At 59.4% G+C, this 13,412-nt stretch overlaps 2 protein-coding genes across 11 annotated transcripts in view; one reads left to right on the top strand and one right to left on the bottom strand.

The window, feature by feature from the left end:
* The window catches only part of SPTB (spectrin beta, erythrocytic), a 125,230-nt gene extending 122,056 nt beyond the window's left edge, over positions 1-3,174 (top strand). For all 5 annotated transcript variants that reach the window (XM_036841175.1, XM_036841176.1, XM_036841174.1 and 2 more), the window contains one exon: positions 48-3,174. In XM_036841175.1, coding sequence (XP_036697070.1) covers positions 48-215 — 168 coding nt within the window. In that variant the 3' untranslated portion in view covers positions 216-3,174. The remainder of the gene's footprint in view (positions 1-47) is intronic.
* Positions 3,175-4,714: 1,540 nt separating this feature from the next.
* PLEKHG3 (pleckstrin homology and RhoGEF domain containing G3) overlaps positions 4,715-13,412 on the bottom strand; it is a 42,391-nt gene continuing 33,693 nt past the window's right edge. For 2 of the 6 annotated variants that reach the window (XM_036841196.1, XM_036841204.1), the window contains exons 13-19: positions 12,398-12,487; positions 11,903-11,941; positions 11,445-11,464; positions 10,718-10,996; positions 10,048-10,161; positions 6,541-7,933; positions 4,715-6,094 (exon numbers count right to left, since the gene is read on the bottom strand). In XM_036841196.1, the coding sequence (XP_036697091.1) occupies positions 5,355-6,094; positions 6,541-7,933; positions 10,048-10,161; positions 10,718-10,996; positions 11,445-11,464; positions 11,903-11,941; positions 12,398-12,487 (2,675 nt within the window). In that variant the 3' untranslated portion in view covers positions 4,715-5,354. Of the gene's footprint in view, positions 6,095-6,540; positions 7,934-10,047; positions 10,162-10,630; positions 10,997-11,444; positions 11,465-11,902; positions 11,942-12,397; positions 12,488-13,412 lie in introns of all 6 variants that reach the window. The other 4 variants (XM_036841222.1, XM_036841225.1, XM_036841186.1 and 1 more) reach the window with 3 other exon arrangements.

Here is a 13,412-nt window from a genome sequence, read left to right as displayed (position 1 = left end):
TAGAGGCACCCCGTCCTTTGCGGGGCCCTGACCCTCCTGCCCTGTAGGAGGAGATGCTGTCCTGGCTGCAGGGCGTGAGCACCGCCATCAACGAGTCCCAGAGCATCCGTGTCAAGGCACAGAGCCTGCCCCTACCCTCCATCACCGGCCCCGACGCCAGCCTCGGCAAGAAAGACAAGGAGAAGAGATTCAGCTTCTTCCCCAAAAAGAAGTAGCCTCTCGGGCACCCCGCGGGTGAAGCCAGTGCGTCGGGACGAGACGAGCGGGGACGAGCGCTTCCCTCCTCGGCAGGGTCTTCCTCCTGCCCACGGCCCGGCCGCCGCTGCCTGCCGCCTGCCTGCTCCGAGTCGCCGGCCGGGCCCCGGGCCCCGCTGCGCTGCAATAGCTGCCTTCGCGCCACCGGCCCGGCCCGGCCCACGCCTGCCTCCGCGCCCTCTGCCCGCAGCCCCGGCGCCCCGCACACGGCGAGCGCGGGCTCCAGGGACGGAGCTCCCAGCTCCGCCGGCCCTCGGTGCCTCCGGGGCTGGGGGCAGGAGATGGTTTTCGAGGCCCACGCCCTCCTCTCCCCGCCCCTCTCCCGGGCTGAGGGGCGCCAGCCCGTCCCCCGATTCAAACATAAGCTGGAGAAGAAGGCTGATGGGGTTCCTCAGACGCTGCCCGCTCCCAAAGCAAGTCTTGCTTGGGGTCACCTCCTGCTCAGTCGCAGCCAGGGAAAGAGAAAGGGAAGAGGACACCGGAAATGCCCGACCTGCCCCTTAGGGGCGTGAGGAAGGAGGCTTCAGGGAGCTCTGGGCCAGGGGCTGCTGGGGACTGAGGGGACACGACGGCCTCCTCCCCACTGGGCTTCCTCAGAACGGGGACTCTCACCTCAGGGGCCACCGCGTCCCCTCCTCGCTCCTCCTCCCACCGAAAGAGGGGGGCACCCAACAAGATCGATGGGTCCTAAGTGCAAAGGGGCTCCCCTGGCCTCCGGCACCCCTTGCCGCCACCCCCGATGGTGGTAGGGAGGACCAGGAAGCTCTCAAGCCAGCCCTCTTTTAAAACTACAGTTAGAGGTTAGGGCTCAGGTCAGAAGGAGGTAGATAGGTCTCCACACTGCCTAAGGCGCTGCCTCTCCACTCTGGGGTCCTCCCGCACTCCCAGTAGCTGCCAAACCAGCAACATCCCACTCAGACACAGGGCCCTTAAGGGAGACAGCGCAGGTCCCCAGGTACAAGATGGACACCGCAATGCCTGGAGTAGAGCATCCCAAAGCCAAATACCCCATGTGTTCTGTCTGCAGCTGGTACCACTTGAGGGTGCTGGCTGGACCGACAGCAAATTTCATGACCCGTCACCCTGGGGTGGCAAATGTGGCCACACCTGGGTATTTATTACAACCCACGGAACAACCCCAGATGGCTGGGACAAATGCTGGGGCCAAAGCCATTAAGGTGTGGCAGGCACCCTTGCTTAGCTCCTCCAGAAGGTCCTGGCCTTGAGTCAGGGGGCCACATGGGTATCTACCCCACAATCCCAAGCACAGCCAAAAGGGGCCCTGCAACCTCTATCCCCAGGGATAGCTTTCCCTGTGCTGCTGAGGTCAGACTTCCAGACGGAAGAGACCACTAGTTCCACAGGGATTTTTCTCCGCCACTCTCTGAAAGCAATGCAGCTCCAGCCCAGCATCTTAACTGGGGTTAGGTCCAAAAGAGGGGTTAAGTTGCAGGCAGCAGGCATTTCCCCAGGGACCAGAAAGGTCCCTGGGGCCAGCAGTCGCTGTTTCCATCACCTTCCCCATGGGAAGGAGCCTTAGACACACTGAGATGATCCCCCGGAAGCGGGTGAAGCTCAGGTAGAAACCACAGGCATAGGCATCCGGAGTTACTAGGCCTTCCCAGGAGCCCTTAGTGCTGGAGATCAACACCACCATGTCAAGGGAAGGCAATTTCAGCAGACAAGAACCACAGGAGGGAAGTTCTCTGCTGGAGCCTGACAGGTGGTCCCACCTCTGGAGCCAGGGTCTTCATTTGGCCTCTATGCACCTAACCCTATGGCCCCCTGTGCATCCACAGGGAACCTAATCTATACCACCCACCAGCCTCTTTCTATACCTAGGGAAACCAAGGCAGGAGGCAGTGAGGTGATGACACTCACCTGGCAATAAAGAAGGCCTCTGGTGCATCTGAGGGCATGTCCTGCTCCAGGGCAGATAGCGGCAAGAGTCTCCCTCAACTGTTCCCATGGGCCAGTCTTCAGGGAGCCAAGAGACTAGAGGCCACCCTCTCCCCTCCATGTGTGCCAAAGCAGCACCTGAAGTGAAGAATTTCAGCAAGCAACTCCACAGTCCCAAGAATGAAAGGGCCTCAAGGAAAAGCTAGGATTTCACCACCCCTGGGCCCCCAGACTGGGCAAGGGCAGCAGCCGGCTGCATGTGACCCACCATCTACTGCCAGCTCCCCACGCATCCCTCCCCCCACATCACACAGGCCCCAAGACACTCAACTCACTGGCCTGAAACTGCAGGGGCCCAGCTTTGGGACTCTGTGCCACATGGGGGGGCTAAGCTCCTGGTGCCCTGGCAAGGTTTCTTTTTTCCCTCCTTACATTTTCTATTTTGTAGTTCTTTTCTTTAACAGTATCCCCCAACAGCTCCAGTCCACACCAGCAAACCAGGAGTCCTCCCCAGGGCAGTTTAGAGGAAGCTCCTTCTGGGCATGGTCAGGTGGTCCTCCTTCCCTCTCTCCTTCCCCTTTGTCCCCTGGCCTCAACTGACTGTGGCTGAGGGAGGTAAGGAGGGTCCTCGAGCTTCCTCCCCCCCACCTAGCACCCATAACAGGAGGTCTGCGGGGGGGGGGGGGGGGCTCGGCTTCCCCGCCACCCCACTCCTTCTTCCTGCCTATCGGAGAGCACAGAGAGTCCCCAAGGCTGGCCCTGGATCGCCCTCCTCCCTTCAGTAGGAGGGGGCAGAGATCCAGAGGACCCCGTGGCTCGGTCTCTTGGACAAGTCAGCTCAGGGAGGATGCAAGGGAGGAGGTGGCTGCAGAGGACGGCAGCCCTGCTGGGCACAGACCATGCAATCTGGGGCTGGCCCTGGGGCCGGCTCGGCCTTGTCCTCCACCTGCTCAAATGTGCTTCCACCAACCAGAGAAAACCCATTTACTAGTTTTTCTAATAAATCAATAACGCTCCATATTTCCGTTTCTTATTTGACTCACCTATTTCCCTTTGAACTGGACCAAAGGGGGCTGGTTGATTGAGCAAGGCGGAATCTGTGAACACAGGACCACCATGGAGACAAGAGGCACAGCCAGACTCTGGCTTGTCCTTGGAGTCTTATGGGAACAACTCTGCTGGCACCTAGGTTCTGTGCTTCACTTGAGACCCTGAGAAAAGCTCGCTTATTCACGCATTCAACCATCTTGAGGGCCTGCTGCAGGCCTTTCCCCATGGAGCTCGGGACAGAGATCTGAAAATCAGAATCCACACACCTGGGGTTCATCTCCGGAGGTGCAGTTTCAGTTGGTCTGGGTGGGTGAAACCTAGACATCAGCATTTTTCAAAAAGTTCCCTCCCCTGATGATTCCAGCAGGCAGCCAGCAGGAACCACTGAGCTGGTCCAGGGTTCCCAGGTATAACCTAGAGGGCTGTGTAAGGATCACCTGGGGAAGGTGTTGACTACTACTCCCCAGGCCTCACCTCTCGAAGAGTCTGAGTCAGAGAGTTTGAGAAGCAACAACTTATCCACCTCCTTCGATTTACAGAGGAGGAAAAAGCATGAGTTTAGGTGACCCAGCCAGTTAAATGCAGGGCTGGATCTCCTGACTCTCACTCTAATGTGTGGCTACTCATGACAATCAGAGACTTGTCTAGTAGGAGCCAGCTCTCTCAGCGACTGTGCAAGTGCCCACAGACCATTCTGACCAGCTGGCAGAACATGGGCCAGCCCTGCTCTGCTCCTGCTCAGGAAAGGCCTCTACTTGCCTCTGATATTCCCTTGACCTCATTAGACTCAGCAGACCCATCTTCAGGCTGAGCCCATCCTCCTAGGTCAGAAGACCTGCAAGACAGCTCTACCACCTGGCCCTGCAGCCCCACTCCTCCCAGGCCCCATCCAGAAGAAACAGGGTGAAACAAGGTTGGTCCACCAAGGAAAAAAAAAGGCAAAAAACCCAGTCAGAAGTAGGGGGCAGACCTACGCCTTTTGAATCAAAGACACTTTTGAGAATAAGAATGAAGAATGAGGCTCTATCCCAGAAAAAATGCACCCCTCACCCAACACTGCCAGCCACTTAAGATATTTCTAGGCTCCAAGTTAAGAATCCTTGCCCCCTAGGATGTCTCCTGGGAGCTAGCGAGGGAGAGAATAAAAGGCACCAGACGTGGAAATATCTGCCTGTTAGAAAAATGTTCCACCCCTTTCAGTCCAACTTTGGCACCTGGGGAAAAGAGCTAAAGGCTGGCATGGTGCCCCCTGACCTTACCCCAGACAGGACGCCAGGCTGTGGGTAGACAGAAGCCCATGGGAACAGAAGTAGCAGAACAAGTCCCCTCCCACACATCCTGCTGCCCCAGCCTCCCCAGCCAGCACCTGGGGCCTTGTGCTTCGTGAGCATGGCTGCAAATGAGCGCCTGTGGAAGCAACAAGCCCACGTCCCGCTTCCCCTGAGACAGACCTGGGCACGATCGCCTCTCCCCAGCCCGGCCAGACGCCAGTAAGGAGACCACTCACAGGTTGGTTGGTCAGCAGTGGTTATTACACCATTGGCAAATAACGAAACGTGTGTACATTAGTGACAACCACGGGGCCAGCAAGACAACCCACAAAAGTACCTGAACGGAGTCCACGACGTTCCTCCCAGGAGGGAAATCAACAACAGCACACTCACACACACGCGCGCGAGCACACCAACATACCACAGGGTAGAAAGCAATAAATTATGGGCCTCGTTCCTGCCCGGATCCTAAGAAAAGGCACAGTTAAAGAGCAAAGCCTCCCCAGGCCACCCTCCTGTGTGTCCCCTGGGTGGGCCCTCAGTCTGGCAGCGCGGCCAGGCGACACTGGAGGCCTGAGCAGGGCTCGCTCTCCCTGGGAAGAGATGAGCTTAACTATTTGGCCTCTTACTAGAGAAGAACTATATATACAAGGGAAGCGGCCACACCGGCCTCGGAGGGCAAAGGGGCTCGCAAGTCACTGGCGCGCCCACGGCAGGTGAAGGCCCTTGCCCGGTGCCCCAGGGCGCTCTCCCAGGGGCGGCCTTTCTGAGGGCCCCGGACGGGGCTCGGGTGAGCAGGGTGAGCCCAGGCTGTGAGCGAGGATGCCACCGTTCCTCCCCGTCCCTCGGCACAGCGGCTCCCTCCCCCAGGACTCAGTGTCAACCTGTGGAGTTCAAGGCCTGGAATTTCTCCCGCAGGCTCCTCACTCTGCCCTGCTGGCTTGGGTCTGCCGGGTCCCTGGGACCCTCTTCTTTAGGCCGATACTCTGCACACTCCTGGAACTCCGGGCCCTGCCCCGCCTGGGCTGCTGGTGAGCTCGGTCCCCGCCCGCTGGTTGCCTCCAGTCCCGCGTTGGGGCCGGACAGAGGTCCCCTCTCCATGACAACCATCCGCCGGTTGTCCTCCAGTGTGAGGTCTGCGGTGACGTACAGGGCCTCCCCTCCGTCCGGCGCGCTTGGGGGTGAACCCGCCAGAGGCTGAGGCTGGGCGACCCCTGGGCCTGCCGGGGCCCTCCTGGCGTTCAGGCTGCAGCAGCGGCCCACCTTCCCCGACAGGGGCGGCTGCGGCTGCATCATGTTCTCCGGCAGCGAGTGGCTCCGGTTGACGGGCAGGTTGCGCGGCCGGCTGCCCTTGGCCTGGAGCGCTTCGTCCTGGGAGGCATATTTGGAGCAGAGCTCTCGGACATCGGGCCAGTTGAAAGTCTCGGTGTCCAAGGGGCTTCGGGGGCTTCGGGGGATGTGCCAGGCCCCAGGCGAGGGGGTCCTCGGGCTGGTGGCCGAGGGGCTGAAGGAGAAACGCCGTGGCGATATCTCCCTGGCAGAGCCGGGCTTGGGCGGGCTGTGTTCCTGGGCTGTGGGCTGCTCGTGGTTGAAGAGAGACAGCACTGGTTTCCTCTTACCTGTGAGGAGACAGCGAGCCGCCTGAATCCCCGTGCAGGAGGGAGCAAGAGGACATGAGGGCTCTGGGCTGACCTCAACTCCCCTTCCAGGCGAGGCTGGTTGCTGGGGTTTTGCATGTGATGGGAGAGAAACCTCACTGACCATCCACGGCGCCCTTACCAAAGGGAAACGGGAAGAATGAAGAAAAGGGGGTGGGGTGGGGTCAGGGGTCAAAGGAAGAGACGAGAGCTTCTGCTCTCCTGGAAAACAGAGGCCCGTGGCCCCAGGCCCTCTGCTCCACAGGAGGAGCTTGGCCTTGAGCGTTAGACCAGCTCCAGGACTCGCCCCAGCCCTCTTTTTGGTAGAGGTCCTTTAGGGGGTCACTTTCCCAGAATCCAACTGGCTCCTAAAAGGTGCTTCCATCCCTGGCTTGCAGGCAGGGCCCTCCGCCCCACCCCCTTCATACCTCTGCCACCAGATGGTGCTCCAGCCTCCTGCTGCAGGTGGGGGGTGGTGGCAGCCACCTTTTCCCACGGCTGCGGTGGCCTGGCTGTCACCGACTTGCCCTTGATCCGGAGGCTGTACTGGCGAGCCAGCTGGTAGACCTTGCTCTTGACTCGCTCGCTCACGTGGCTGTCCATCACGTGGGAGAGCTGCAGGATGCGGGGGTGTAGCGGGCTCACCAGCTCCCCCTGGGCGCCGCTGCTCAGCTCCTTCACCAGCTCCTTCAGCTCCTGGGCCAGGTGGGCCGGGCTGGGTGGCTCAGTGGGGGAGGCACTCTCCGGCGAGGCAGCGGCCGACTCCTCAGTGATGGCCCCCAGCTCACGCTCCTCCAGGATGAAGAGGGGCTCGTGCAGGTCAAAGCTATTGGCCTGGCCTTGGCCTGCTCCTTTCCGAGGGCTCCCCTCAGGAGACGCCATTTCCTCCCAGATCTTCACAATTTCCGAAGACGGGCGGAACTCAGCATCTGTGATGGGAGCTGGGTCCCCAGCACGAGCCTGGCCTGGTCCTGGGTAGTCAAAGAGGGCCCATGAGGCTGCCCGCGAGCCCACCTGTCTCTTATGCCCCAGCGGAGCCAGTGGCTCCGGGTCTGGCCTGGGAAGGCTGTTGATTCTGGAGACTGAGTTTCTCACCAGTCCTTTGGGGATGAAGGAGAGGCTCTCCCGGCGCCGGACGCTAAAGCCTGCATCGTGGTGCTCTGCACTTTCATAGTAGCTCTTGATTTTGTCCAACAACAGCCGGTCTCGGGAAGAAAGCTTCGATTCCTTCGTGCAGGAAGGCCTGTCTGGCTCCGCTGGGCAGCCTGGGCTCTGGGGCTCCGTCCCGTTGACAGAAGGGTCACTCTCTGCGGCCACCCCCATACTGATGTCCGCTTCTGGAGGGAGCTGAGAGCCCAGGGAGTCTGTGGTGCTCCCACGGGGGCCCAGGCCCTTCTCACTGTCCTCTAGGCTGATCACACTGCTGCTCCGGCTGGTCAGCCTCGGGGTCCCGAAGCCGCTGGACTTGCCGTCCTCCAGTGCCAGGCTGCTCCGCCGAGAGAAGCTGCTGACGAACCGCTCGGCAATGACGCTGGCCTGGTCCAGCACAGAGGGAGGCAGGAGGCTCTCGGGCTCGTGGGCGGCCCCCATCTCTTCCTCCTCGTCCTCACTGCTCAGGACCTTAGGGTCCTCGGTACTCTCGGCCACCATGAAGTCCACCATGTCACCCGGGGGGTCCAGTCCCAGCAGCAGCTGGTGGGTGTCAAGCTGCATTTCTAGGACTTCTGGAGCCTCTGTGTCTGAGGGCATCTCCTCGGTCCTGGGACCTTCCATGGCAGCCGACACCTCCTGCTCTGTCCCAGACTCAGGGTCTGGCTCAACCTGGGAGGGCACAAAGAGCTCATATGAGCCAAAAGCCTCCCTCACGTGACCCGGGGGGATGTGGGGACAGCACAGCCTGCTCAGAGCCTAGTGAGAGGGGCTGCGGTTTCGGACTGCAGGCAATCAGAATGAGCATGACTCAGGAGCAGGCAGCAGGTCCTTAGGGAGAGGATGTCCCTTAGTCACCCTGCAGCTGGGGTGCTGGGTCCACATTCTCAAACCCAAGAAAGATTCTAGAAACGCAGATGGGGTAAAGTGGTGGCACCTCTCAGGGGCAGCCTGCCTGGAAAGTACAGGGACAAGGTGGGAACATGCAGCATGGGGTCAGAGCCACGGCACCAGGACTCCCCTGCCTGATGGGAGGCGGCTCCCTCAAGCCCCAGGAGCTCCCCACATGGAGGTTGTTCTGGGCTGAAACCCAGACCTAAACAACTTCCCTGAGGGGTCAGGGTCTTCCGTGTGGATCAGGATCCAGAGGGCACTAGGACCACATGCTGGAATCCTGTCAGAGGGTAAAGATGGGGATCTGGCTCCTGCCAGCCAGCCTCCGCCCCTGTGCAGGACTCTGCATGTGCGCAGCGGATGGCAAGGAAGGAAGCAAAGTTGGCAACTCTCTCTTGACCACCTTGAAGGTCATTTGAATCATAAAACCAGCCAGTACAGGCAGCTTTCCAGAGGAATCTTTAGGGAGAACACAAGATAACACTCTATAGCCCGAGGAATCAGACCTGATTCCAATCGTTCTAGTCTAGAATCTGCACAGTGGGACCCAGGAGCTAGGCCTGTAATGTCCAACACAGTGGCTGCCAGCCACACGTGGCTCCTGGGCATCTGAAATGTAGCCAGTTCACGTTGCAAAAACCGCATACCAAAAAAGTACAAAATACCTCATTAGTAGCTTTTTAAAACACTACGTGTTGACATGATAGTAGTTTGGAAAAACTGGGTTAAATAATTCTTTAGTGTGACTATTAGAATATTTAAAATTACACATGAGGGGACTTCCCTGGTGGCGCAGTGATTAGGAATCTGCCTGCCAATGCAGGGAACATGGGTTCCAGCCCTGGTCCAGGAAGATCCCACATGCTGCAGAGCAACTAAGCCCGTGCGCCACAGCTACTGAGCCTGCGCTCTAGAGCCCGGGAGCCACAACTACTGAAGCCCGTGCACCTAGAGCCCGTGCTCCGCAATAAGAGAAGCCACTGCTATGAGAAGCCCACGCACCGCAACGAAGAGTAGCCCCTGCTTGCCACAACTAGAGAAAGCCCGCGCACAGCAACGAAGACCCAACGCAGCCAAAATAAATAAATAAATAATTTTTAAATAAATAAATAAAAATTTTATAAGTAAATAAAATTACACATGAGGCTCACATTCTATTATCACTGGACATCACCATTCTGAACTCTTTTCCAATGTCACCCAGGCTTCTCAATGTCCTGGCTGTGAGGCCCACCCCGGGGTCTAAGCCTCATGAACTTTTCCTTGTAACTCTGCAAAAGCAAAGGACTCCATTCCACATAACCCCCAGATAGTGTGGGGTGGCAGGAAAAAGAGTGCAGGCTTCTGGGTCACAGACCCAAGTCTAATCTGAGCTCTGTCCCTTAGAAGCTGCGCAATGTCAGGCACATCAACCTAACCTGAGTCTCGTTCTCCCTGGTAGAGCTGGGTCAGGAAACAGAAGGAAGAAATAAAACATCAGGCACACAGGAGGTATCCAGTAGATAAACACCTTACTCCTTTGCCAGGTGGGACAGGCATGATTTAAATGTCTGGCACACTAGCAGAGCAGAGCTTTATGCTCTATGCAAGGAGGCCTGGCCAAGGGGACCTATAATCTGGTCACTTCCAATAATTGTGCCCCTTGGCCAGAGACTGCATCTGCCCAAAGGAAGGGGCACCTTTTCTAATTCAGAGTAAGCGGCTGTTGGTCACCAAGCCGCATGCCCACAGGCCAGACAGGCTTCCTGGGGGCACGAGAGTCCTAGGGAGTGGGATTCCCTGTCCCCATGGGCCCAACGGGACAGCCCATGCCTGAAAGCCCCATCTGCAGAGCTGGAGATCTGGGCTCAGGCGCCTCTGCACTAACCCCCTTCCGCCTGCTGGCCACTCACCTCCGGCAGGGAAGACACAGACTCAAAGCTCAGGCACTTCTCAGCGGTGGTTGGAGATTGGCTGCTGGGCCTTCTGCAGCTCTTGGGGTCTTCGGGCTCCCTGCGCCCCTTCCCCTGCAGCAAGCAGAGGGTAGTCATCAGCTCCCAGGACACGGGGAGCTGGTCCCTTCTGCATCCCAACCCTGGCAGCACCTCCTGAGCCCCAAAGGGGGTGGGCTGCGTTGAGATCCAGCGTTGGACCTGAGCCATTCCAGAGTCAGCCTGAACTGCCAGGTCTGGGGACTCAGAAATCCCTGCCAGGCATGCGGATCCCTGTGTGTGGGGATCTCCTCTCCCCCGCCCCCCACCCCGCCCCATTAGTCATGCCCATTGAGTAGCATGCTGGTTCGCACCCAGTGCTGGAACAACGAATGCCAGGGGCTCAGCAGGGCGTGACAGTGAGCAAGGTGTTAAGAAGTGCTGACGGCAGGCAGGAAGGAACAAGGACGGAGGGATGAGAAGGGCAGTGGAGGGGACTCTCGGATGGGCATGCGCGTGCCAGGGAGCATGCAAGGAGGAGGGGGAGATCAAAGAGACACCTCACCATAGCGCCCCGGGAGAAAAGTAAAGCGTTGGCCCGATAGTGCCAGCAGTGGAGGGCGGCCAGCAGGGAGCTGGCAAAGTCGGCTACCTGCTCCGCCACTGCCAGGCTCTCCTCCTCCTCCTCCTCCTCCTCCTCCTCCTCGCCTGGGGGCTCTGGCCTGGCCCCCTTCTCGCTGCCTTCATGCCCTGCCAGGTCCTCCAGAGCGACCTGAAAGGCCTGCTCTTCCTCCTCCTCCTCCTCCTCCTCCACCACCTCCTCCTCCTCCTCCTCCTGCTCCTCCCGGGCAGCCCCTTCAGCCTCCGACCGCAGGCCCCGAGCACAGGGGGGCTGTCCAAAGTCCAGGAGCGTGCCGACACTGCCCGCATGCTGTTCAGAGCACAAGGCCCCCTCGTGACAGGCCTCTGGGCAACCCCCCTCCTCCTGCAGCAGCTGGGGCTGGGGAGGCTTCCCAGAGAAAGCCACATCTAGACACCCAACCCCTGGTCTCCACTAGGCTCCCACGCGAAGCAGGGGGTTCTCGAGGTGGGAAGCTGGGACTGGGGTCTGGTCAGGAACTCAGGATCCAGAGAGGCCTGCCTGCCCCAGGGAGAGGGCAAAATGAGAGGATCCCGGCTGGGTCGGCCACCACCAGGGTGCCACTCCAGGGAAAGGGTACAGAAGGGTCCCCTGGGCAAGGGCCACGGCTTATTCATCTCCGTGACCCTCATGACAGAGCCTGGTGCACAGTAGGTGCTTGACAGGCGTTTGTTGAGTGAATGAAGATGATGGGGTGCCCCCCAGCCTGTCCAGACATCCCGTGTGCCCCTGGCCTTACCTTCATCCCTGCTGCTCTGGCTGCTCCGCCACCACCGGGTCCCGGCACAGCGGCGAGGGGGAGGGGGAGCGGAGATCAGTAACCCGGAGGAAGAGCCCCCTCACAGAGGCCTGAGGCCCAGAGCCCCCGGGGAAGACTGCGTCAGGGGCTCCTGCTCCCAGAACCTTCACCAGGTCTCCCGGGCTTTCAAAGGAATGACTGACAGACCGGGAGCCCGGGGTGCAGAATGGCACGGTCACTCGCTCCTGCTGTCACCCAAGGGCAGAGAGACAGGGTGCAAGGTGTGCAGGGGGAGCCCAGACAGCAAGGGGTGAGGCCCACTTCCAGAGAAGAACAAGGCAGAATCCCCTCTGAACTGTCCGCGAGGCCCACACCCTGCTGGTCGCCTGCTTCACCCTCTCACCCCCGCCCTAGAGCGCACCTTAAAGGGGATGCCTGTCCACCCCTCACTCGCTCACCTTTCTCGCTGAGTTGCCTGAGCAGATGTCTGGATGGCTCTGATGAGGAAAGCGAACGGGCAGAGTCAGAGCAGGCCTGAAGCAGCCCTGCCTGGCCCTGGTCCCACGCTCACAGCGCCACACACCCATCACCAGCTCAAAGTCCACTCCAGCGGGGGCCCCCACGGCCCGAAGGCCTGAAGGAGGCTGCCCTCGCGACCAGCCCACAGGGAGACAGGGCCCGGGCCACTGCCCCCACCCACCTGGGGACTCTGCTGTGACCCACAGCCAAGAAGCAGCCCTGCCCCCCCATCCTTGCATTAGCACACAGCCCGGGGCCCTCAGCTCCAGGGCCACAGCCCCATGCTGCCCCCTTCAGAATGACCAGCCTCTCTTGAGGGCCCTGGCTCCACCGCAAGCCCCACCTTCCTTCCCTGCATGGAGCACATCAGCGCCTTAGCTACACCCAACGCCAAGCCCCTTCACAGCACCCCAGCTGGAAAGCAGAGGTCGCACCCGACTTTCTATGGCCCTTAAGGCCTGGCACCGTGAAGCCTCGCTGCCTGCTGGGGAGTGTCGCCCAGTTGTACAGGAGCTGACCAGGCTCTGAGGACAGAATACAAAACACATTCATTAGGCTGATGGTATCAGCCCCTCGCACCCCGCCTTTTTGGGGACAGACCTGAGATAGGGAGGCATGTCTCAAGGAACCTCTCTACAGAACCTTGCCCTTAGCCCATATTGCCCTTGACCAACTGGCATTCAGTGGGAGGCCCACTATAAACTTGGAGCCAGAAGGAAAGTCTACTGAGGTCTCTCAGCTATTCCTGGACAGGAGAGCAAACTGAAGAACGTTTTTTCTAAATGTGCATGGGCACACACATACCTACACTCTATCTGCATCGAGGTAAGTAGATATCCAATTGTTTTTAAAGTGAGAAATACAAAATGCTCTTCTCTTTCATTTTAAAACTTGTAATCAAGCATATTTAATAAGCGGACTTCCCTGGTGGCACAGTGGTTAAGAATCTGCCTGCCAATGCAGGGGACATGGGTTCGAGCCCTGGTCCAGGAAGATCCCACATGTCGCGGAGCAACTAAGCCCATGCGCCATAGCTACTGAGCCCGCGTGCCTAGAGCCCGTGCTCTGCAATGAGAAGCCATGAATAGCCCGCGCACCACAACGAAGAGTAGCTCCCACTCGCCACAACTAGAGAAAGCCCGCGTGCAGCAACGAAGACCCAACGCAGCCAAAAATAAAATAATAAATAAAAGAGGGGCTTCCCTGGTGGCGCAGTGGTTGAGAATCTGCCTGCCAATGCAGGGGACGCGGGTTCGAGCCCTGGTCTGGGAAGATCCCACATGCCGCGGAGCAACTCGGCCCGTGAGCCACAATTACTGAGCCTGCGCGTCTGGAGCCTGTGCTCGGCAACGAGAGGCCGCGATAGTGAGAGGCCCGCGCACCGCGATGAAGAGTGGCCCCCGCACCGCAATGAAGAGTGGCCCCCGCTTGCCACAACTAGAGAAAGCC

The sequence above is a fragment of the Balaenoptera musculus genome, chromosome 2, assembly GCF_009873245.2.
Source record: "Balaenoptera musculus isolate JJ_BM4_2016_0621 chromosome 2, mBalMus1.pri.v3, whole genome shotgun sequence".
In the NCBI taxonomy this organism is placed as follows: Eukaryota; Metazoa; Chordata; class Mammalia; order Artiodactyla; family Balaenopteridae; genus Balaenoptera; species Balaenoptera musculus.
The sequence above is the reverse complement of the archived record's forward strand: the minus strand, read 5'-3'. Positions and strand labels throughout refer to the sequence as shown.